A 26856-nucleotide genomic window follows, 5' to 3' on the forward strand; every position below is an offset into this window, starting at 1 on the left:
CTTGCGAATCTAATAAATTAGATATTTTGCTTGGTTGATTAAATTTAGACTTTTCGTTTGTGTGAGAAATTCATAATCTTTATACACAAGTGAAGTGAAAATAATCTAGGTGAAAGTAATCGCCATTTTCCAACATGACTACCGATTTTACAACATGGAGATGTACTGACTTCCGAAATGTCTAATACCACAAACACTACATTTGTGCCAAAGCCAAGGTACCTTATTCTTAAAAATACAGAGCATTCCCTGACATTCGCTACGAGACTCGGCGGCAAGCTGCCCGGCATCAGCGCTTGTCTTTCCCGGTGAACGGGTCAGCGACAGTCGCTAGAGTCTGCTATTAAAATTACAGTTTTCATATTGTGTACTAACCTTGACTACAGAAGGTGTTGAAAATGATGTCCCTCAGCTGCAACAAATTCCCGGTATCTCCGAAGGAAATTGGCATTTACGCGTGCAAGTTCTACTGTAATTCTCCCGATTTTTCGTACAATACTCTTTTAACTCACGCATGGTGTTCGGATTGTCTTTGTATACTTTGTTTTAGATTTCCCCATTTTTCTTTCCACTTTTATTCAGAACTGACCCTGTTACTCTAAACTTTTTTTACGAGGTTTAATATAGTGTTCCTATGTGGAACGGGAACACAAGGAAAGTTCGTTGCAAAACGTCGTCGCACTTCTCCACAATTCCTCTTTCCGAAGTAACACTCGACAAGATAAATCCTTTGTTGTAATGTAAACTTTTGAATCTTCAACACACGGACACGACACAACACACCTTCCGAGAGAGAATTATACTGGCGCCAGTCTGCAACGTCAACAGAAAGGGAAAGAGAGCGAAGGCAGGGAGAGCGAAAAAAAAACAGACTGGCGAGTGACAGCCGCGAACCCGTTCACCGGGAAAGACAAGCGCTGATGCCGGGCCTCTTTCCGCAGTCTCTCGTAGCGAATGTCAGGGAATGCTCTGTATTTACAGCTCACCTGTCTAAGTACTATATCAGTAAACAAGCAATTGCAATTTTCCAAGATTCCTACCGATTCACAACCTGGAGTAACAGGAACTTTTGATATAATGTTTAATACCCCAAATAACTAGTAAATTTAGGCCAAGTTTCACGATTTCTGAAATTATCTTGAGGTCGTGTCGAAAATTCCGAAAAATAGGTCTACAGCCGCATAAAAAAATAATAATCCTGGGCTGACTGGATGGTGAAGACTCGGGTTAGAGTCCCGACACGAAAGCCTTGCTACATCAAATCATCATTTATCCTCATCGTCACAATTAATCTAAAGGGAGCAAAATCCTATTTAAATTAAGGAAAATTCAAGATACAACTGAATCTCTTCTCTTCTTTACTGGGCCTTGCAACAAGAAAGCCATCTACGTCTATGATTTTAGCCATGTAGGGGTACACTGTAAAAAAAAATACACTTTCTGCACACTTTTGGAACACATCCTAGAAACTACTTTTGATCACTTCTTGTACACATTAAATGTGCACAAGAAGTGCTTCAATAGTGTACACGAAGTGCTAAAAAGTGTACAAAAAGTGCAGCAAAAGAAGTGTACAGGAAGTGTGCAAGAAGTACTTCCAATATAAAGGTATCCCAAAAGTGTGTAAGAAGTGTGCTGCAGAAACTACTTTTGATCACTTCTGGTACACTTTACACATTTGGAACACTTGTGTAAATACTTGAGCGACACTTCTTGCACACATGAAAATATAACGCAATTCAGTACTCAGACTTAGTTTCTAGAATAAAAATGCAGTTGACTCACATTTAACTTGACAATTGAAGGAGGAAAAAGCAACAACTTTCAACTGTGAACATTAAATTTTGTGAGATGCGTGTTTGTTTTTCTGCGACACACGTACCTTCTACTTATATAGTCCAGAATCAAAAAGGTTGCTCATGGGAGATTCACTTTTATTCACTGCAGTACATTTTCTTCTTTAATTTGTATCTTAGATGTTCACATATTTTTCGAAGAGTGTTAAAGTACAATTTTTCACTATGATTACAATCAAACGTATCATTATTTGTTGTACAAAAACTTATGTTTCTTGTACACATTTTGACAGAACCATCTAGCGGCCGGTGTAGGAACAACCAGCCCCCCGAAGTTAACAATCTGTTTTGGTGTGCTTTAAAGATGAATAGTTCGATTTAAGAAAAATCTATTAATTTCCTCGGAACATTCAACTTGCTCCTTCTTCAATTTTAATGAGATATATCCAATTATCAAATTGGTACATTAAACAAAAAAGTATTGATAGTTTCATGATGCAATGCGATTTCCATGTGTTCCAGGAAAAAAATAGTTATATTTTGTTATTGTTTAATGTTGCTTGCTTTCAAGTGTGTTGCTGCTTTATATAATGGAATTGATTTATGTTCATAAGATATTCATTTGTCAAAAAAGTATAAAATAACAATCGATATGACCAACAACACCAAATGAAATCATGTGCTACAAAAGTGTACAAGAAGTGTACACTTACTTTAAACAAAAGTGTACAGAAAGCGTTGAAGAAGTGCACACAACTTTGAATGTGTCCCCAAAGTGTGCAACAAGTGTACAAAATTTCGTCATTTCGGGTCGCACACATCTAGAACACTTTAAGTACACTTTTGCAACACCTTCAGTACACATCTTGTGCATATTATATGCAAGAAAGTGTACCAAAAGTGTACAAGAAGTGTATTTTTTTTTACAGTGTAAGGGATTCATTTCTTCCCCAAACCTTGTGATTTTCCCTCGCAAAATGCTACTTGAGTTGAAAATGGGCCGTTGCTATGATAAACCTGCATTTATCTTGCACGTTTTCGTCCAACATTTAGCCCACTTTCGTGGCGGAGTGGTTAGCACAGCGCGCTACGACGCCAAGGGTACCGGGTTCAAATCCCAGCCTGGGCATGGTGTTTGTATCCCTTCGTCAATATAATCGCTCATCTTCATCTTCGCGATTAGCCAAACGTGGCAGAAAAGCAAGTAAAATGAACCAAATCAATCAATCAATTGCCCAAAATTTGTTTTCGAGGGTTGTGAATGGTAACAAGTAAATGTTTGTCAACAACTTCATACCTCTTTGTGTTCCCTGCTTGCTTCCTCTGAAGTAGCCATTCCACCATCTCTGGGTCGTTGGTATGTACGGCCACCAGCAAGGCGTCCTCCACGTCCCCAGCTCCCTTGTCCAGAAGGAGCTGCACCATGTCCTGGTCCCCTCGTAGCACCGCCACCTGCAGCGGCGTCTCGCCCCTGTGGTTGGAGCATCCCAGGAAGGTGTCTGGGTATTCCTGTTCAAGAAGACAAACTTTCATTAAGGCTGGTTTACATTGGTCGAGTGAGCGGGACAGTTACTGGCCTGTCTGCTCGACTCGACCCTTATATGGCGAGTAGCTGTTTACACACTTTCTACTCGGCTCCAGCAAAGTGGGATAGTAGCTGCAGTTGCTTGGTGCTCTTTTCACAGATTGAACACATCGACGTCGTTGTCGATTTTAAAAAAAAAAAGTTCTGAAACTGTTTACACACTTTTTCTCACGAGAAGTGAATACAATAATGCACAAGGACGTCTCGAAAAAGAAACTAATTCCTTTGATTTTTCTATTTTCGATCATTCTTGGTTGAACGTAAATTCCTTATTTTTAATTTTATTTCTCCTACGCCAAATATATCAGTCCCATCTCTTCAACTTCATACGCCCGTAGTTTATTTTGTTTGTTCTACCTATAATCGACACAAATTCCATGGGCACTCACAGACACAACACAACAGACTCTATACTGTCCCCAGAAAGCGTATATTCGGTCGAGTCGCTGTCTTCCGTGGACAGCCACTCGACTGTCCTGACTACTGGAGCGAGTACTAGCTCCAGCACTCTCCCCAGTTGTTTACACGGGGAGAGTAGCTCGCTTTACCCTACTCGCTCCAGCTACTCTCCCGTTTACTCGACCAATGCAAACCAGGCTTTAGAACATACAATGATACAAAACAACAGTGCCATTGTAGTAGAGCCGGCGGGGACATCTAGACTGATATGTTTGGGAGAGGCAAATTTGAATGTGTGTATATATTTTCTATATATTAATAATATCACATACTGCACATATTGTTTGTGCCATATTAAGTTTTATTGATATATACATGTAGTAGTAACTTTAATATATTAATTTTCCGTGGTATGCATATGTAGACACCACGGAAATTTAGGTCCACATGGAAGTTTCTGAGGGGCCAGTGCCCCCTGGACCCTCTCTTAATGACGTTCCTTAGTCTGTGCGGGCTACATCCGTCGTCCGAAAATCTTGAGAAAATAAAAATTTTCAAATGAAGGCAGTAAATATCTCTGGAAAAGCAAAGCGGTAAATGCAAACCTCGCTTAAAATGTCCCCATTACAATTTTTGTCTTCGATCAACTTTTAAAACTGATAGAAAATGCGAAATATTTCATTGTATATCCCTCCCCCTAGCCCCCTCGGAAAAAATCATGCGTACTCTAGTGGCACTGACAAACTGATACTCCATCAAAATTGTCGATTTAGTCCATTCTTTTTTATTGCCAAAAATTAAAAATTTCTAAACTCTAAATACGATTTGTGAACTAAAATTGAGCCACAACAGCTTAAATCCTCGGTTACCCCTCTGTTTCGCTCATATTACAGGAAACTTAGTGCAGTGGCGTGCTCCTGCGTCACCGAAAAAACATGGCAACTTACATTAAATCCTGGCAAAGAAATCTAACTGCGGCCTATTTTTTCCCCTTCACACAAAGTTCGCAAAGAGGTCTTACTGTGTCCAGTACAGATAAAAGTTGAAGGCAGCTATCGCTTCAGCACGTCACCTCCGCTTTAAGAAACCTGTTCCCTGTTAATACCTTGCTGTTGTTTCCCAAGGCTCTGAATGATAAGTATTATCTTTCCTGCCTTCTAAGGCTTTGTAGCTGTCTACGTGGATATATCGGCATGTGTAGTCGGTCTTTCAATATTTTCCATGTAATGTTTAATATTTTGTGATGGTTTTTGAAAGCCTTGACACTGCTTATAGCTAGGACGGGTGACTACTCACCGGAAATTCCTTGAATTCCGAGAATTATTAGGTCTGGGAATTATACGTGGATTCTGCGTGATTTTTTTCACGTCGACGTGAACAATTGCAACTTTTATTAATCCAAATTTCATTGAATTTATTTTTATTTATAAATGTCCTGTGGCAATTTTATAGTTTAGCTTTTATTTCTATGGAGGAAGGGAAAGAAAGCTGTGTGGAAAATAAAACAGAATTCTCTCAATCTGTTCACTTTGTTAGTGCCCTTTACAGAACAATTTATCTGACAGACTGAAGATTGCAAGATTTCTTGAAGTTGATGAGGTAAATTTGAGTTTAAAATTCTTGTTGAATTAACAATTTTTCGTGGATTAGTATATGCCGTAACATTCGTGACTTGTGTTGTTAAATATATTTCGAGGTTGTGAAATAGCAAATGTAAACTCCGCACCTTAAATTAAACATAATACCGGGTAGGCCATAAGTCAGTTGTCACTAGCAATCGTTAGACTTTGTTTTGCCTAGCGTAGTGGAAGTCAGTTGTGAACTTGACTAGTGCGTGCGTATTGCCCAGCATTCTTGTATTGGGTAATATGCACTAGTCAAGTTCACAACTGACTTCCACTACGCTAGGCAAAACAAAGTCTAACGATTGCTAGTGACAACTGACTTACGGTCCACCCGGTACATATTCCGGGTGGGCCGTAAGAATCTAAGAATTGAATTAAAATTTTAAAATACATTGCAGTCCCACATACCCTTCATATTGTCAATATATTTGTGTGTGTATGTGTGTGGGAGGCTGAAATAGAGAGAACCTCTGCTTGTACCCTTGAATTTTGGGAAATTTAGCCTTGAAAACCGGGAATTATACTTGAATTTTATCATGGTCATTGAGTGGCCATCCTGTATAAATATCCCAGCCGGTTACGAGTTCTGAAATTTGATGTTTATTTCACTTAAAAGTAGCACAAAAAAGTAAAACCACGTCAAGTTTAGCCAACGGCAAATATAATAGACAAATTGTTCATCGCCAACTAAGTAAATGAGCCATGGACAATGTTTGACAAACATGGACCTACCGTTTAGTCAAACTTGAGGAAAGGCTAGTTGCCACACGTCACAATTATATCTGTTTTGACCTGAATTTTCATGTTTTGATCTTCATGCATTATCTCTAACGAAATGCATAGGCCGCATATATTTCTTTTCTAGGGACAAGCAATCAGGAAAACGTTTTGCAGAAGGGAAGGGGGTCGAGTAACCAATTTTCCCTCAAAAGAATGTTGCCCTCTCAAAACACTGCTTCCGTTTGAAGTCATTGCGTTTATGACCGAAATTAAATGGGCAATTTTTAAGCTGACTTTTATTTTCAGGAGGAAGCATGAGCCACCTTTCCAGACCCATAACCATGCTTATACCTTTTAATGGTCACACAGGAAGCTACACGCCATTGCATTCAAAATAAGGATGCAGTGTTTATTTTTGGGGGGGGAGGGGGAGCACTTACCCAAATAACTCAAAAGGGACAAACTACATTTGCCGCCACTGCCACCGCATATCTGGTCTCGGATAACGATTTGTGTTATCAATGAATAAAAAGATTTAACCTCAGTCCAGTCCCGATGTAACAGATTTACCTTGAGTAAGTTTTGCCCAATGCGTCAGTTCTTGAAAAGAAACTGTTTGCTCCTGGGTTAGCAATAATGTTCCTCAGATAATGCATAGTTTAAGTTCTTGTTTGTATGCAGATTACAGTTTTTTCTAGGAAAATGTATATTTACTCAATTAAGCGTGTATGAATCAAGACTAATATATCTGGATTTTTAATGAAATTTCATAATGTTCACAAAAACACGTTTCTTAAAACCTGAATGTCATGTAAATGAAATCAAGTAAATTGATTTAAAAGCTGATCGTGTTTGGTGATATCTCCTCACCCAGTATGTCATATGATACTTTGGGACTCAACAGCTCGTTTTTAAACCCAACGCACTCAAAAAACTCAAAAATTGTTTGAGGCGATTACCTGCAGTGTTGAGTTATTGTAATTTCCTGCTGCTTTAATTTAATTAATATTGGAATTGCAGTTGCTAGCTTGGTGTGCCTGTGCGATGGCTAAAAGGGGATTTATCCTCCCTTTTCCGAATTTTCACAAAAATGTTGGATATGTGAAAATATCAAATCCGGGAACTTTTCTAAGGTTGGAAGCGGCCCCGGCGCCCACCCAGCGTCGAATGGCATGGGTACCTGGGGGAAACCCTGGGGGTTAAAGGCGGTCAGGGGCGTGATGTTGATCACATCACCCCCACTCACGACCGGATCAAGAAAGTGTGGAGCGTTACCCCCACACCCCTTATACGCCTTCATGGCGTGGTGCTAAGCACAGGGGAACACTTTACTTTACTTTTTATGTGAAAATATGGTGAAAAGACACTACTAATGTGAAATACAAAAGTGTATCTCATTCTCCATATGCCCCCTTCCATGGATCATTTATTCAAATATCTTCTCCAAATGTTTTCTATTGATGTCTATTTGTGAATTATTAACGTGCTAGATTCTGGACATTGCGATTCTGATGTTCCGTGATTTATCCACATGTCCTGAGACTCCACTTAACACACACACACGAGTTTTTCATCACGCCCCCCAAAACGTTTTCACAAAGTCCTAATCTGTGGTCGTTTTGGTGGTAAATTTGCCCCTGAAAAAGACACTCACAAACGAAACGCACAAAACACTAAGGCTATTTTCCTGCCGCAGTATACTTACAGGATTCAATGCAACGTAAGTGCTCAACTTCCTAACTGCTTTGTAGCTCGACTTCAGAGAGAAGTCATACTTCACTGTTTCCTCCTCGATGGATTTGATCTCCATTATCGAGTCTTGAAAAGCTCAAATGCAAATGAAGTTGTGGCAGCCATAGACTACGATTTGACCCGTGTCCCGAATCCGCTTTTAAAAATACTCCTTTTTGAACTTGATACTACTGACCTACTTGCGGTATTGTTCGGACACCTTACGAAATTACAAATCTCAAAAAGCTTATTTTATTACCTCATGGCGGACGAAACAAATGGAAACTTTGGAAATGTGTTGTACTCGAGCTTCTCCTTCCGTTGTTGCTTAACTTATCTTGCTTAATTGAAAACAAAGTTCGATAGAAGTGTTGAAATCGGCTCTCTAACGTTTTCGGCGCATCCTAAAAACGTCCTTAACCTTTTAGCAGTCGCATTCTGAATTGTTTTGGTTTGGTTTGAGTTGGTGTTTTAAGTCCACTTTATGCACAGTAAGGCTAATCGGGACTGGACCTACAGTTTAAAGTGGGATCCGAACCACTTGTGCCTCCACCGGGTATCGAACCCGGGACCCCTTGATTACAAGGCAATGACGCTACCACTGCGCCATGGGGAAGGCCCGCATTCTGAATTGTAACCTAAACGTTGAGTGTCCGTGACATTGTATTTCATTCGAAAACTTACGAAACCCGGATGCAATGGAATTAATTTGTATTTTACGTCTGACTAACGACGACGATGAAGATGCAACACTCTTAGTATGGTGACTTGTGACAAATATTTCCCTTGTTCGTTAGTTCTGTTGTAATTTTACCCACAAATACAAGGGTCGTTCAAGGTTGGCCAAGACTTTTATTTGTAGACAGGAAATACATACATAGAAGCACCAAACTGTCAGTTTTTCAAAGTATTCCCCCTGAACATCCAGACACCGTTGCCATCATTGTGGTAGTTCCTTGATGCCTTTGGCGTAGAAAGAAGTGCGTCCCGCTCAAATGCTCTTTAAGAGCTCCAAAGAAGTGGAAATCACTGTGGGTTAAATCTGGACTGCAAGGACTCTGTGGAAAAACCTCCCAGTGCAAGTTGGCCAGTGCTTGTCAAATGAGCTGTGTGAGACCTGGCATTGTCATGGAGAAGAATGACATGTTTCGACAACATTCCAAGTCTTTTCTTCCGAACGCCCTACGTACAGCACGGTGAATCAATGTTGAGTAATAATGGGCATTAATTGTGGCACCCTTCTCCAGAAAATCCACATGGATTTCATGTCCCAGAAGACAGTTCCCAAAATCTTATCGGCAGACGGCAGCGCTTCGCTTTTTTTTGGGTGGAGGGGAACCCTACGATACCATTCGTACACTCTTGCCCGTGACAGTGTTTGTTCACCATACTGTGCTTGCAGTCTACGCCAAATTTCAGCAGGTTTCACCTTCTCCTTCACGAGAAATGTCATTATACACCGCTGTTCCACAGCAACAGACAACAGATACACTATTTGCCGCCATCTTTGTTTACACTACTGCGCATGCGCCAAATGCGTCGCAAAGGACCATGGTTACTCGCAATAAATCATGGTCTGTCCTGCCGAAGTAATGCAGCGCTACATTGATTCATTGATATTTTACGCATGAAAGTCTTGGTCAACCTTGAACAACCGTTGTATATTGATCGTAGTTGACAACTACTAGTTGTACAACTTCAATACACTAATGATGGCTTTATCATAGTACTATATTCCATCTGAATGTGTTTTCGCACAAAACCAGTGATCGAATTCGGCCGGTATGAGCTGGTATGTCATACCGGTAGTAAATTCAAATGCCAAAAAATATACCGGCAGTGAATTTGTAAAATTGGCACTTATTTATTTGAGCTGTTCGCACAAGTACCTACGCAATGACGAACAATATATTCGCTCATTTTCTCTCTCTCTCTCTCTTTGTGGTGGTAAAAGAGAATGAGAATGGATATATTATTTAAGAAATCGCATCAAATAGGATTGTATCAAAAGACAGGTCTGAGCAAACCGGCAGTAATTTATTTCCAATTCGGCCACTGCGACAAGTCACGGGTATTTGTTTATATTGGCGCCATGCTTACAGCGGACGAAGAATAGATTACGTCGGAGGCGTACATTAGCGACCAGGCCACTGCAGGGGCTATTCACTGGATGTTTTACATTCTCGTTCGCGTTTGGCGCGGGCGGGAACTTGACTTCCGGTTTTGAAAAAATAACATGCATTTCAGAAATGGCGACAGTCATTGCGTGTCTGTTGGTTGCAACACGAGGTCGGGAACGAATAATTTTTCTCAAGTATCCATACATAGTTTTACGACAGACCCGATACGAAAAAATAAGTAGATTCAGGCAATAAAGCGAAAAGAATGAGAACCCACACGAGGGAGTAGGGTCTAGGGTCGGCACTTCATCGCCGGTAAGTAATCCGAATGAAATATTTTACGTGTTTCAAAATTATACGCATAGGTGTTGACATAACAAACTGAACTGCTTACAATCATGCTGTTATTAACAGTAGTAGAAATAACAATTAAGAGGGCTGTGTTCACAACGTATCTACAGAACGTCGAAAAATTATACATTATACTGTAATATAAATATTTGAATGTTTCTAATATTGAATATAAGCTTGATTTCAACCTGCAGAATATTCAAACTACCTACATGTTTCTCGTTTTTGTGAAATTACAAATCGACTAGCATACATATGTTTGATTATCTGGACTTCATAATTATAAAGAATGATAAATGCGTAACATAAATTAGAACCTACTTAAAATGCACGTTCATGCAAAAATTGACTTGTGATTTTATTAATGTGAAATAAAAAGTGCACGCTTTGGTGCATTTGATCTTCTTTTTATCTTTGAGAATTTAATATTATACTTGTTTTCTAATAAAACAGTTAATTTATAAGTGAATGAGCTTTCTTGTTTAATAAGAGAAAGTGCAGAGTAGTATTGTCCTTTAAATCTTCATCGAAAGGATCCGGGAACTTTCCAGCTTTTTCCAGGTAACCTATATTTTTCTACATTGCTCAAAAATTTCGAATGATCCATTCTGTATGCAATGTTTTACAACAAAATAATCTCTTGATTGTTTTCATGTTATGTAAAAGAATGCAAATTAAAACACTTGCTAATGTTGTATCGTATGCACTACATTTAGAATCTATTTTTTTCGCAAACACGATAACAGTGAAAACAATAATTGAATATTGTCATCAACAGTTGATCAAATAATCATATTTGAAATCATTTTGAAAATAAGACTTATAGTTTAGAGGCATAAATGTTCTCATATTTTTCGTGAACAATAATTTTATTTTATTTGTATGTTCAGAATAACTGTATCGGCATTCATTACGTAATAAATCTGTAAAATGGCAATAATTTGTGTAATTTAAAAAAAAATAAGAGCACATAAAATTTGAAAATACAAATTGAAATAAACATAATGAAAAATAATATAAGTGTAAATACAATTAGTGCACGTTGACATGTACAGTAAAATATTTGGAAAAATTTCATTGACTATTTACCATTAGTGAAAAACATCTACGTAAATTCAATAGTTATTATTACTGAAACTTGAACCCTCCCTCTCATAATTTCCCTATAAACACAGGGGTACCCTGGTGTTAAAACTTGGAATCGACAAAGCCATTTTACTACACTGCATTTAAAAACAAAACAGCAGGAAAAAGAAAAGAAATTTATAACAGGACAAAACCGTAGTATAATGCCGGATAAGTCAATATCACGTGAACTTCCTGCAATGCGAGTCACCATTGCAATTTCCGTCTTCCGTTGCATTGTTTCTTTCAAGCTTCGCCTTTTGTGCTCGCAGCATCAGAAACGACACTTCAATACTCCGTATCCTACAGGAACCTGTGATGTTTTGTATAAAATCTAATGATAGTTGATAGTTTCGCGTTCGCGATTTCCATTTTTCTAAGATAACTGAAAAAATTGGATGAAAAGAAAGTTTTGCACTTGCAAAAGGGAAATCGTGCTTTGTTGTTGCGGCAACAGTGCTTCCTCTCATTAGGCGACTGAGAAATGTTACCACGCTCCTGAATTGCCGTCGATTTTTTAGGTGTGTCAAGTATTTGTTACAATTAAGCAAGACATGTAACCAGGGACGAAAGGGAGGCCGGGGGCTTGCAGCAGAAAAATGTTTAAAATGATTGAGCTTAAACTTGTACTTCACCACAATTATAACGTGCTCTGATTGAGAAACAAGATTACGACTAACTCCTAATGTTATACATTTACGAGAAGCACTGAGTGAAAAATATGATATCGTGCTTAGTGAAGCAGGTCGATGTAGTTCTTGCCTATATAAATTTTGGAGCTATTACAGAACCGCAAAAAGGGGGCCATATCTAGTATATTAAAACACCGACATTCGTCAATTTATACAGGGTTTTTCACATAAAAGTAGCTAGTCCCGGAAACAAATGAACAATCTGCGACCACAGAGTGTGAACTCCGTAACATTGTCGTCAAGTCACTCATTAAGTGACACTTGCGTACGCAAGGATTTTTTCGGGAGGGGGTGCAATTGTTAAGGTGGATATTGCATAGCTGCGTTCTTGGTGGGGGAAACAATAAAATGTTTCGTAATTGCCATTAACCTTCGTTTTAAAAATTGTTCAAAGACAAAAATTGTATTAGGTCATTTTAAGTGGGATTCGTACCCGTGCGTTCATTTCGATCTGCAGCCGAGAGATCGGGAGAAGCGTGGCGGGCGGCGCTGACGGAGATGCCGACATTTGCGGCCTGTAATGCCCGCTTATTTTTATAGACATATGCAGACATTTATATAAATATTGCAAAACGATCACTAACCTGTGTTATAACACGCAAAAGTTCTTCTGTAACTCATCCAAGTTCTGCTCTTATATGCACAAAAAAATACGCTTTAGAAACGATGTTAAGAGCCACAGATAATAAAACATTTTAATCATAGTTTTGACCAGTAACGTCCTGCTTAAGTTTATATCCTTGAAAGAGTTTTGTGCCGATGGGGATCGTTTGGAGGTTTTGAATGTGCAACACTGTATCAAGATTACGCTGTAGAAGAAACCGTTAAAAGTCAATAGTGTTCGTGAGCTTCCTTGCAATCCGAAATCTCCGAGCTCGAGTTTTTTGTTCCTTCGCGACTAGATGAAGACAGAGTTGTAAATATAGTGGTGAGCAATGTAAACCAAGAGCGTGTTAATTTCGTACTGTGCGCAAGAGTGTTATTCTTGGTTACTTGCAGTTACTTGTTTGTGTTATTGTAGTGTGTATGTGTGACGTGTCAGTGAGACGATTGGAATGCCAGCCGCAAGATTCACGTTAGAACAAAGATTTTTTTATGTATGACACGTACCTACGTGAAAACAAACTCGTGTCGAGATGTGCGTAGGTAATTTGTACAGAAATTCCCATGCGTTTCAACTCCACACAGAGATACGGTTAGACATCTTGTCCTTAAATTACGAGAAACTGTATCGTTAAATTTTAAAACACCTAAGCATAAACGACGGATTCTAACCGAAGCAAAACTCGATGATATTTGTGCAGCGTTAGAACGTTCTCCAAACAAACCTCTACGCCGTGTTTCACAAGAGGTGGGCGTGTCAAAATCATCGGCACATACAGTCACTAAGCTACTAAAATTAAAACCATCCTCTTATAACACAGGTTAGTGCTCGTTTTGCAATATTTATATAAATGTCTGCATATGTCCATAAAAATAAGCGGGCATTTCAGGCCGCAAATGTCGGCATCTCCGTCAGTGCCGCCCGCCACGCTTCTCCCGATCTCTCGGCTGCAGATCGAAATGGACGCACGGTATTTACTACTTTGGTTTTTAAAAGAGTTCTTTGATGATTTAATTTGAAAATGTTTATTATTTCAAAATTTCGAAGGGAACTGAAGCCTCATCACCCCCGACCCCTCGCAGTGCTGTGACATATTCGTTTTACCAGCAAGATGGAGTCACGTGTGTCACACAAAGTCACTGGCCCGTATTCGAAATGCTAAGGATTGTGGCCAACCCGATAGCCTGATTAGTAATCATGAGATTTTTATCTGTGAGGAAGTATTAGGTAAAAAGTGTCATCAACCTTAAAACCGTAGAAGAGCTAGAGGATTTCATAATCAGTGACGTAACATTTCCTGCAATCCTGAACATGTTGCGTCGCGCAAAATTTCTCCTTGTGGCCACTTTCAGTACTTGCTGAACACAAGGACGTGTGTAAAGCTCTGAAAAACATAAACCTTAAGTAATTTGTTCTAGCCCAATTTTGATTTATTTGTTGATATTCACTTGAGGCTGTGATATTAATCCCGAGACTGAATTTTTAGCGTGTAAAAGTAGCAAATTTCTCTATTTCTATATTTCACATATTCCCATATTTTTGTCGTTACTTCTAGAATACTTCGGGCGCGGCAATTGATAAACGGTATTTTACATGTATTTTTGCTTGGCATTATACTACACCAATCCAAACCATTTATCCTCACGTTTTTAAGTAATTGGAACTTCCCCAACCCCAGATATATGACCTGGTCCGTGTCCGAGCATACTGAATGTTCGACTGACGTCTCCTTGGGTTTGACCTGTGTGTAGTCATTGATACATTTAATATTTGCAATATTTACCCTCATTACGTTGTCACGATTACAATAAAGAGGATATTAAATAATCGAAAGATTGCTCCATGTCCACTGCATGCTCAGACAGGCTTATGAGAACTGAAATAGAGCTTAAAGTGGGATCCGAACCATTGTGTATGTTTAATGGTTAATTCAACGAACAGTGAATTAAAAAAATGTAGCTTAATAACTGTTGCCGGACTATCCTATTTATGAATACTGTATCAAATTTCAGAAAGTAATATTTTGAGAGAAGAAACTAGCTAATTAATCCAAGCTGAATGCATATAGTTTCATTGATAATACAAGTGTGGAAAGTAATATTCATATCTTCAGGAAGGAGCCACTGCTCACTCTTCTCATTCACACAAAGGAAAATGCATAAAGTTTAATTTATTCACTTGAAATGCATGAAATGATACCAATCATCCGTGTAATTGTTTTCTTGGTTCGTCGTTGATCGAAACTTTTGATCCGATGCATTTTTTATACATTAAGAGAAAATGAAAGTTTGAACCTGAATCAAGTGTTACTAGAACGCTTCTTTATACATTAATCAAAATTTAAAGCATTTATGCATTTCATCGCATCATTAGTTCAAATGACTGATTTACTTTTATTGCATTCTTTTGTTATTCCTATTAATATTATTCTTGTTAATTTGTCGCTGAAGATATGAAAATGCTCCCACATAGCAAGTGAGAGATGGCGAAAACATTTGGTACGTTATGCAATACATACATTTTTTTGCTGCACTAAAAAGGGAAATGTTATTCTAAACATCTGGGCTTAAGTATATTTTAAGAATTCAATATCGTATAGTTTTGTTTGGAAGTAAGTTTATAAAACATCTAAAAAATTAAGCGGTTCGTGTAACTTGATTAATAATATTTTTTTAAGCGGATGCATTTTACTTCAATACCTAAGGCATTTACATGCCTGCTTGAAGCTATACAGCTTTTTACGCACTTTCTATCTTAATTGATGCGCTTGTATCTCTGTGTTCTTGGATCCGTATCTACATTTATAATGCCATTTACACTAGAGTGCGCGTCAAATCTCCTGCATATGGCGATAGCCAATAGCAGCGCACTGCAGCGGTGCCATGTCGAAATCTCACACGAAAACGAGACAGCGTGATTGAGCGAAACGCCTTGTCAAGGAGAGCACGGCAACGCCGCACGTCTGTGATTCGCTGGTGCTGTTCAACAGTTCAAGGTCATATGCAGGAGATTTGACGCGCACTCTAGAATATTATATCTAAGAAATATTGGAAATTATACCTGTGAAGGCCCAGGTATCATCCTTACATGGAGCCTTGAAGCATTCGGCACACGCTTAGCTAGATTCAAATGTTTTAACAGTTACTCACAGCTGGCAATATTCAGACACTTTGATCTTGATTTGATAACAGTGAAGCACTTATCAATGGTGTGCGATATGAGTATCTGCATTGATAACATGAAAACTCGATTAAAATTTCAATCATAGTACTTGTTTTCTCGGGGGGGGGGGGGGTGAATACAGAAATTCGTATATGCATAAGTTTCATAATCAACAATGAAGGAGCTTGGACTTGCAACGAGTTTTATGAAAATGTATGTTCTCGAATATTTCCTAAGATCTGGAAAGTTGGATCTGAACTTTTATAAAATTACATAGAAAATTTGTCTTAATGGCCGTGGTAAACATATTTCTTTGGACAATGCAGGATACACACTGGACGGGACTGTGAAAACCAGCTTCTACGCACTACCAACAGTGTAATATAAAACTTTTACAGGACATCCTGTAAAAACAGGACGTCTGTCTGTCAAACGTACACAACGCAATTATTTTCTAGAGTAGTAGTTCCATAATATCAATTCGTCGAAATTTTAACTGTAACGTACAATTCGTGACTGTACTTAGCAAAATTAAGAACCGTTCATTTTTATTCCCAAGAACAAAATCAGATTTCTTACAGATAAAGTAGCCTAAAACTGTTTTCCTTTCGTATCAGCCTGATTGACAATTATGTCACCGTACACACAGGTTATAAGAGCATTCCCTGACATTCGCTACGAGACTCGGCGGCAAGCGGCCCGGCGTCAGCGCTTGTCTTTCCCGGTGAACGGGGTCCGCGACAGTCGCTAGAGTCGGCTATTAAAATTACAGTTTTCATATTGTGTACTAACCTTGACTACAGAAGGTGTTGAAAATTATGTCCCTCTGCTGCAACACATTCCTGGCATCTCCGAAGGAAATTGGCATTTACACGTGCAAGTTCGTGTACTGTAATTCTCCAGATTTCAAGTACAATACTCTCTTTTAACTCACGGATGGTGTGCGGATTGTCTTTGTATACTTTATTTTTTCAGATTTCCCCATTTTTTTCCCCCACTTTTATTCAGAACTGACCCTGTTACTCTAAACTTTTTTATGAGGTGTATAGTGGTCCTATGTGGAACGGGAACACCAGGAAATTTCGTTGCAAAACGTCGTCGCACTTCTCCACAATTCTCTTTCCGAAGTAACTCTTGACAAGATAAATCCTTTCTTGTAATGTAAACTTTTGTGGTGCCATATTAAGCCACAATCTTCAACACACGGACATGACACAACACAACTTCCGAGGGAGGATTATACTGGCGTCAGTCTGAAACGTCAACAGAAAGGGAAAGAGAGCGAAGGCAGGGAGACGAAAAAAACAGACTGTAGCGTGCGACTGTCGCGGACCCCGTTCACCGGGGAAGACAATCTCTGACGCCGGGCCGCTTGTCGCAGAGTCTCGTAGCGAATGTCAGGCGTCTTGGAGGGTATGGAGCATGCATATGTGGTTGATATATTTATGCACATACCATATCCATACTTTTTCATGTGAGTATCTAATTGTTACTTTTGGATATAAGTAACTAGTAACTAAATGAACAGCTCCTTTTACACTTGTGTTTTATGTATTTTGGATAATTTGAATTTTCTTACCTTTAAACACAAGAGGTAAATTATAATTTAATGAAAATTATTTTAAATTTTTGTTTGATAAAAGGAACAATTTGTTTTCAGTCAATGAACGCAACAGGTTCACGGTTATATCTAGCACAAAGTAACTCTGTTACTTTTTATTTATTTCGGTTAGTTTTCACCGATAAGGGCGAGAAGCCTTTTTTTTAAAATTTAACCATGTGCATGAAATTTTGAAAACCAATACGTCGTTATATAAAGGGAAATATTTGAAATAGATAAATATGTAAAATATAAAAAGGAATCTACAAGAATAAAAGTCGAACCTACACAAACACGCACACACTTTCTTTCTCTCACACTCTCTTCTCTCTCTCTCACACACACACATGCTTCTCTTTCTCACTCTGTTCTCTCTGCCAACAATTTGCAGGTTGGAATTATATTGATTAAGGGAGCTCGGTGTTTTTCAGCAATTAGTCGTATTAAATTTGTGCTCGGAATCAGCTTGTACTGTCGTGGGAACTTCTGGGTTGTAATGATTTAATTGAAAAATTATCAGGGTTGTTACAACCCAAAACTGTTCGTGCCAACTAAAATACTTTTCGAGAAACACATGTACGAAAACGATTACGCGACATAAAACGTTTCCACAAGGAAACTTGCTTCTAAAAGCTCATACTTACTTCCAAAAAACTGCGCACGTCCACGAAGGAAGCTGAAGTAACCAACCGCAGGAACCACTTCTCCTTCGGCGTTCCGGCACTCAATGCACGGTTCAGTTTCTTCCTGGGTTCCGAGTTTCTGCTCCACACGCCACAATCCTCCAGGTTAACTCCGTTTCCCTGTCCGTTGAACTGCCGATACCCATCGCTCATGAACAGGGGTCGCAAAGGTACCCCCAAGTCACCCTCGTCCGTCATGTCGCGAGTGGACATCCCAAACACTCACTCAAGCTGAAATCGCATTGCTCTGTCTTCAGAGTTGAAAAATTCACCCAAGTTCTTTTAAGTCCGCGTTCACACTCGAACGGGAACCTCACCTTCCTCTTTCCATTTCGCTCGATTTCTGCGGACTCGTTGTAACTCGTTCCAGATTAACTGTGCTCGGTGCTTTTCGGATTTCCTCGTTGTTGTTCGTTGCTTGTCGATTACGCGGGCGACAAAAATTTACAAGCCGCGCAAAACGATTATCCCCACCACAGATTTCTGAGGAAACTTTACGAGTGAATCGCTGGTCTTTCTAAGAACACAGAATTCGCGGTCCCCAACAAATATCACCCCGCGAACAAGTCCAACATAATGCCAACTCGTAACAATTTAACTATTTATCAATAGTAATGTATACAAATTACACACCAAAGCTTGAGTTTCATGTAAGTACATTTTATGCAAAGAATGGCTAATCGGGACTGGACCTACAGTTTAAAGTGTGATCCTTCCGAGTCAGTATGTGCCTCCACCGTACAGCATTAAAAGAACAGCCGAAAGTCAGTTGGCTGGTTACAACCCAGAAGTGTTAGTCACTGTACAGTTATTTGATTTGTTTGTAGTATTTGAAGTTCTGAACTTGTCACTGGAGAAATGGTGCACTTTCACAGCGAAAATCAAATCGGATTTTTGCCTCTGTGGGTAGCGTATCGCGCTAGGTTCGATTCAATGATACGGCATGAATATGTGTTCCCTTTTTTCCCTAGTTCACCGTCGCAATTAACTGGGTTGTCCAGATCACTGTAATCAAAAAGTAGGAGACACTATCTCAGGGGCTCATCAATTTGATGTCAATATAATCTTCGCAGACTGCACATTGCTACTCAGGTTGGCGCATAGTTTCAGCGCACTAAATTGGATTTTTTTTATTGTGAGCGTTATATATTCCATCCTTTAATGCATCTTTTAATTCGCTCTGTTATATTTACACATTTTTTAGGTAATTTGTGCCATAAATCCAATTATCCTCTGGACGTCTTCGAAAAGTTACCATAGCAAGAGGCAACACCAACTAGGAATGCGTTGTTGCCTTGTAATCAAGGGGTCCCGGGTTCGATACCCGGTGGTGGTGGAGGCGCATGGCATAGTGGTTCGGATCCCACTTTAAACTGTAGGTCCAGTCCCGATTAGCCTTACTGTGCATAAAGTGGACTTAAAACAACAATTCAATCAATCGACCAACTAGGAAGGCGATTAGCAGAAAGGCTCTGGCTAAGAACCCAGTTGTCAATTCTTCACCTCTGTTTATTGCTATGTGGAGGAAGAAAACGAAGGAAAGTTCCCACAGTTCTTGGGTCAGTTTGCCGTTTGTGTGGTGACGACTTGGCCACTGGCCAGCGAAATGCACGTAATGTAGAAGAAGGCAGAATTTGGCGCTTGCCATGATATTCGGTTTGGCTACAGCACACTTATTCTCCAATTTCACCACAGTGTGCTCCACCAACAATATAGTTTATTTTAATTATAATGTATATAATTCTTGAAGAATTTTGTGGGGGTACAAAGTGGCTCGTTTGATGATGTTCTGAAAGAGAACTGTTTAACGGAAACAGAGAGAGAGAGAGAGAGAGTAAGGAAAGATAGATAATTGAGAAGGAGAGAATGAAAGACTCGTGCTCTGTCCAAAAGGTACAAAGTACATACTTGAAGTATGGTCTTGGCGGAAGTGACGTCACTTAGTACAGTTCGAAAGCGTCAAGTTCACGAGGAATCGAGACCACAGGGCAGAGCACACGAATTTGGACGGTCGGTCACATGACAAGTGGACTTGTTGTTCATTTGTTTGAAATCGCGGAGGTAGAAAGCCAGCAAGTTGTTTGTTGCAGTTCTTCTTATGTGTGGAAATGTATGTATTAGAGCATTTACAAATGCTATGTGATTTCTGTGGTGAAAAATAAGTGTTTAAAACGGTGGAAACCAACGTGTCTTCGGTTATATCTACTGATCATATTTGGCGCTGCACAGGGGCGCCGACTTGTCAAAATTATTGGGGGTGCTCTGATCAGTGAAATAAATTAATGAATGACTCACTCCCTCCCTTTTTTAAGTTTTGGCCTAAGTGTTCGGAATCTCCTTAAAAGCCCATGAATTCCTTAAAAATATGAAAATTTTTATTCACAGTTCGAATGTAGAATATTAATTGTCCACGGATGGATGTGTCACAAGTTTCGTCAACCATAATAGCAAAATATTCCTGACTTTTAATATCTGCTACCACGAAGCGCAAAACAGATCTCCCTAATATATGAATGATCTCGTTCTGAATGTCATGTGAGCCATTTGTAGCCCGAACGTCCTAGTTCATGCACATCGTCTTTTGAAACTCTTTTTAGTAAACATTTTAACAATACTCATAATAACAGTAATAAGTCATGTGTTTTGCTGTCTCTGGTCATAGCCCCCCCCAAGTTGATGGTTTAGCAGTCTGTCCCCCAAAGTTGATGGTCTAGATTCTAGAACATTTCAAATGTGTATTTAAAGTTAAGTTCATGTGGCACAATTCAGAGTAAACTTTACAAGAGAAGCAAAATAATACATTAGATCCTCTTAAGCAAAATTATTTGGGGGGCTCTGCCCCCACATCGTTAACATTGGGGGGTCTCGAGCCCCCCCCCCCCAAGCCCCATGGAGTCGGCGCCTATGGCGCTGAAGTCGAAGTGCAGTTCGAAAGATCTTCACTTCCAGTCCACGAATTCAGGACCGCATTGCGAGACAATTCTCGAAGTATGCTCGCTTCAAGTATGGTCTTGCACCTTTCGGACACGGCCTCGAGAGAGGACAGGCAGAGATATAATCAACAGAGAGAGAAGCTAAATGTAGAGTGCTACCTTCATTTGGTGCAAAGGTACATAAACCTTAAACTTAAAACTCAGCTAGCTTATCTACAGGGTAGGGTTCTTTGTAGACAACGAAACCAGACAGGATGCCTTCCAATGGAGACGTTTAAGCGAATATATTATTTAAACACAGGATACATGGAGTAAGAATTTTACATGATAAGCTACATTCTTCTATAATTTTCTCGTTTACAGTCAATTTTCATCTCAATCTTCTTCCTTCATTGTCTTCGTAATGGGCAGATCTGGATCGAAACTTCCTTCTCAATGGACAGTCTGGACTTCCCTCTTAATGGACGTTCTGGGTTGGGACTTCCTTCTTGATGGACGGCCTGGATCGGAACTTCCTTCTCAATGGACGGTCTGGATCTAGACTTCCTTCTTAATATGGAGGATATGGACTTCCTTCTCAATGGGCGTTCTGGATCGGGATTTCCTTCTTATCTTCTTTGTAAACTTCCCTCTGGATTTCAATTTATTTAGGTTTTGACTATTTAACGAATGCCTTTATCCTTTTCCAACTTTTTCCTCCAAGCTTTGGGAATAATACTAATATCCTCCCTTGGGGCGTCGATCAGAACGCGCCACAACTAACTAGGTACAACAACAAAGTGTATACTTGGTGCAAACGATTTACACGCGCATCCAAGTAGGTGCTACAGTTAAACTGCGCAACCAAAAAGTGCTGTGGGGCGTCGATCGGAACGCGCTCGCCACTGATGTAAACAAAATTTCCCCTATAGGAATGGTAAATCAATCATACAGATGTAATATCTGTTCAAAGACACAAACTTGTATCAGTGCTTTGACTTCCTTAATTTTCATATTAACTTACATGTGATCATTGATTTGATTTATAAGATATATATATTAATTTACTTCTTTCATATTTATTTTTTGTCTTCTTATAATATATTCTATTGTTTTTCATCTTTCCAATTTGCTTTGTTCTCATTTATAAAGTTATTCACATATTTTGTGCCAATTCTTAACCTTGCACGCCTGGTGCTGCCATCTCTATTCGTCTTTGGCAAACTATTCACATTACTTGGTCCTATTGGGTACGTAACAAGAGGGAATATAATAAAGAAGAAAAACCACACAAGAAGGGGGAGGTAATAAAATAATAAGCAAGCAACGTACATTAAAGACACTGAGAGGAAGAAAAATCCAGAGAAAGTAAGAAAAATAGGAAGATGTAAACGAAATTAAAATATAAGAAAAATTGATAGTAAGTAAATACTTTTTTCTATAATCAAGGAGGGGTCATGTGAAGACTTTGCCCCTCATTGTGGGCGCCCGCGAGGATTGACCAACCAGTGACATATTTAATTATCTGAGGAGAAAATACGCATCGGAGACCATAAGGAGTGTATAACCCTGTTATATTAATATTGTATGTAAACTTTTCTTGCTCTTTCGGTGTTGTCGCAACGAACTCTAGCATTATTTAAAGATTTGTCAGCATTTGGAAGTTGCACAACAAAGCACTGTTGAAGGCAGCGCCATGAGTCGGGCGATTCTTTGGATTACTAATTCTCTGAAAAGCTCGAGAGGGAACGTTCTTGAATAGGAGGTGGAGTCGAACTACAAAACATTTTATGTGCGGAACATTCCAGAATATAATATGGATATAAATACGCGGATTCAATTTCACGGTTGGTCTGTACAACAGAATCATTCAATAAGACTTCAGGAGTAAGTGTGACAGTCGATTAATGATCCGTTAGTGTCCATTGACAGTTTTATAAGACGTAGAGATTGGGGGGGGGGGGGGGAGAACTAGTGACACATTTTGATGGAAAGTGCTGAAGTCGACCACGATTACAGGTTCGGGTCCAAAGCTGAAGACATTGCCGACAGTGTAGTGCTAGTTTCGGGTCATGAGCCGAAGAGATCGAAGGTCTCTAAAGTAAATATTTCAGCAGTAACGGGCACTGGACCATCATTTAAAAAAAAAAAAAAAAAAAAAAAAGGAAATAAGCTGCACAGATCGACTGAAAATCTAAGTTTTGAGTGACGATTTATTAGTGGCCGGACCAAGTTTCCTGTATGCAGTCCGAGAGTTTCGTGGGTTAAAAATGGACTTTTAAGTCAACTGTTTTGGAAAAACACTCAAACAGTAACTACCACAAAGGGGCAGCCATGAAGGCCAAAAATTTTATGAATGTCGAGAAGAGAAAGCAAGAAGATGTTGCATATGTGGAAATTTTAGCGGAAAAAGCAAGCTCTCCATGACGCCAAAACCAGGGAATCTGGCATATACCGTGCCATTCTTTGTTCTACCAAGTGAGCTACCGAGTAACCCTTGGCTTCGCTTGATCTTTTGCTGTCGCTGTAGAGCAATGGCACGGTATGCCTGGTGGAGCCTGCATTTTCCGCTAAAATTTCTGCATGGCACATCTCTTGTATATCCCAACCGTAAGATGTTGCCAGTTTAAATAACAAGCACAGAAAAAGGAGATTGAATAAAACTAAGGTACATTCCCACCGGTTGACAAGATATTTTTCTTCTGTGGTCAACACGAGCTGTCGTTTGAAGGTGACAATGAGATTGACCCACCACGTTTCACACCGAAGCTACAAGCTATACGTGTCGCTTGAGGATTTCACAAATCGAACACAGGCTTGTGCAGCCTGTCGTGCCGCTACGGTATGAAAAGCTTATGTTGATTGGGTCACTCATTGCAAACGACGTGCGTGTGCCTTCAGACTGAATTCTTCCTAAATCTTGAAGATCCAAGTCACAAGGATGGAAAATTAGGATTTTTGTCAAGGTTACGTTTCGAAGGCAGGCGACAACACCATAAAGGATCATATTCAAACCTGGAAGACACATTCGAATGGGCCCCTGTGGCTGAGTGGTTAGCACATCGCGCTGCGACGCCAAGGGTCCCGGGTTCGAATCCCGCTCGGGCATGGTTGTTTGTGAATGTCCATTCATCAATTTCATCACTCATCCCCATCTTCGCAAATTAACCAAGAGGCACAAAACGCGAAGTAAAATAAAATAAATCAAATCAAAACATTCGAATGGATTGTCCATTGCATAACAGCTTCGTGAAACGAACACATACATATACTGAGATCTTTTCGGCACAAACACAACGTTTGTACATTGCAACAGAGGAGTCGAGTGATAAAAAATGTCCCGATATCACGTTCTGAAAGAAAAAAAACAGCAGCTTAAACAGTGGCAGATTTAGGAGACAGTTGCTCTCCATTTTTGGCCCCGCACTATGGCTTTTTAATGCTAACCTTTGTCTACCAAGAGAAAGTAAACTTTTCTTGCCCCCCCCCCCCCGTTTTAGAACTGAATCGTCACCATCGACCTTAAACCTTGCGATGTTCTATCTATACCCCTGTAAAAAAATATATGTTTAGCCCCCCCCCCCGAAAAGAATTTCTGGATACGTGCCTGTATATAATTATGAGTATTGTTAACATTTTTACTAAAAAGAGTTTCAAAAGACGATGTGCATGAACTAGGGGAGTGGATGGGAGTTCGGGCTACAAATGGCTCTCACATGACATTCAGAACGAGATCGTCGATATATTAGGGAGATCTGTTTTGCGCTCCGTGGTAGCAGATATTAAAAGCGGGGAATATTTTGCTATTATGGTTGACGAAACTTGTGACATATCTATCCGTGAACAATTGACATTCTGCATTCGAACTGTGAATGAAAATTTTGATATTTTTGAGGAATTCATTGGCTTTTACAAGATTCCGAACACTGATGCCAAAACTTAAAAAAGGGAGGGAGTGAGTCATTCATTAATTAATTTCAGTGATCAGAGCCCCCCCCCCCTAATAATTTTGACAAGTCGGCGCCCCTGGACATGATCCAGGATTGAATAGAGGCCTAGTTTTCGAATCATATCTATCATTTACTTCCATATTGTTTTGTCACGAAAATAGCTAATTACATTTTGACAGGATGGAGCATGGCCCCATCTTAGCCCAGCTTCTGGTCAGCATTCTTAAAAGTATGCTTCTTTTGTTCCTTCCATTCTGTCTGATACTTAATATAGCCTATGATTTGCACAGTTTGTGTGGAGATTACTAAAGTACGAGATCGCTATATATCATATTTCAAATGTGTTGTATTATTATGGTGAAGTTATTCATATCATGAATATAAAAATATAATTAATTCAGATATTCAATTCCGTTCCTTTCATACATACTTATACTCTCTGGAATCTTTGGAGCAAGGCTGCGCATAACGGAAGAAGGGGAGAAAGTGAGTTGGCGGAACAAAGCAGTACACGCTGCTGCAAACGGCTGATAGCTGCACTCACTTCATCTCTCACGAGGTCATTGGTCGAGCACTCTCGAGTCACGACTTGAGCAGATAGGTACTCGTTTTCGTTCGTTCGCTCCAGAGATCACTGGGACTCGGTATAGTTACTACATTTCGTTGCTTTCGTAATTTGAAAAATCTCATAGTAGTACGACGGCGTTCCTTCACGTACCCCAATTTCCATACTGTCAATAACAATATTGCGTGCTTTTTCAGGAAACAAGTTTTTCTCATATTATTGTCCTCAAAATGTTGGCAATTTACAATTTTTCTTCCAATTCTTCCCGGATATGACTAAAATAGGACATTTCCGGGAAATTGGGGCTCTAATAACCTTATGATTAACTTAGAGGGGCTGAAAAATGACGTAAGACGACCAAAATGCGTACAAATAAAATACCAAGATGATCAGGTTTTCACTTCAATTTGTTGATATCCGAAATACATTTTTAAGAAACTTGGTATCTTTAAAAGGACATTTCGGTATTTCTGTTATTCTAAAATCAGTGTGTGTGCGTTAGCAACTTGAATCAGGAAGAGTGACAAAAACGCAATATAATTCGCGGAACGTGAGTTGAAACCGCGAAATATTTGTGGTATCAAATGCGAGTGACTTCAATCGGTTCAATGCCCACCAGCGTGAGCGCAGAAGTATCGTTAACGTAGTTCCTGAATTTGGCACAGAGATGGCGCTGAAATCTTCATGTAGACGACACCAAAGACTTTGTAAATAACACTAGACCACTCGATGGCGCTGATGTTTGAGAATATTTTGAACGCGATATGCGAGTGTCGGGCGCAAAATAAGTGTAGGGATGAAAATATCAGTCAGTTCCAGCGCATAGAATTAGCGTATTCAATATCAGGGACGGCGACAGGGGTGGGCACGGGTGGGCAAGCGCCCACCCAAAAATTCCTGTGCCCACCCGATTGCCCACCCAATCAAATTCAATAAGTACATATACTTGGGGATATATGAATGATTCAATAAATAAGTTTATTCTGGTGTTCATAACATGTATATTTTACTTGTGAATATTATCTATGCTAGAAATGTTCACATATTATCAACCCATGAAAATTTAGTCATTAGAAAGTGAAAGTAATTACTACAGCTACTGAAACAAAAACTGTGACCAAATGAATACTTTCATGATTATAAGCAGCTAGTAGGCTTAGGAGTCTCAAAATTATGCAGGGTATGATCAAGATTAGATCAGAATTTAGGGTGAACTTGAGGATTACAGCTCCGGTC

The 26856-nt window shown here is 39.5% G+C and overlaps 2 protein-coding genes across 5 annotated transcripts in view; one reads left to right on the forward strand and one right to left on the reverse strand.

Moving 5' to 3' along the window:
* LOC145988636 (short transient receptor potential channel 4-like) overlaps positions 1–18515 on the reverse strand; it is a 72155-nt gene extending 53640 nt beyond the window's left edge. The window contains exons 1-2 of one of the 2 annotated variants that reach the window (XM_083123676.1): positions 18155–18515; positions 3094–3305 (exon numbers count right to left, since the gene is read on the reverse strand). In XM_083123676.1, coding sequence (XP_082979802.1) covers positions 3094–3305; positions 18155–18406 — 464 coding nt within the window. In that variant the 5' untranslated portion in view covers positions 18407–18515. Of the gene's footprint in view, positions 1–3093; positions 3306–15808; positions 15882–18154 lie in introns of those variants that run through there. The other variant, XM_083123677.1, reaches the window with a different exon arrangement.
* AP-2alpha (adaptor protein complex 2, subunit alpha) overlaps positions 1–26856 on the forward strand; it is a 162500-nt gene that overhangs the window by 2694 nt on the left and 132950 nt on the right. The gene's annotated exons all lie outside the window — the stretch shown is intronic.

Source organism: Lepisma saccharinum, chromosome 6 (genome assembly GCF_977018435.1).
Source record: "Lepisma saccharinum chromosome 6, izLepSacc3.1, whole genome shotgun sequence".
Taxonomy (NCBI): domain Eukaryota; kingdom Metazoa; phylum Arthropoda; class Insecta; order Zygentoma; family Lepismatidae; genus Lepisma; species Lepisma saccharinum.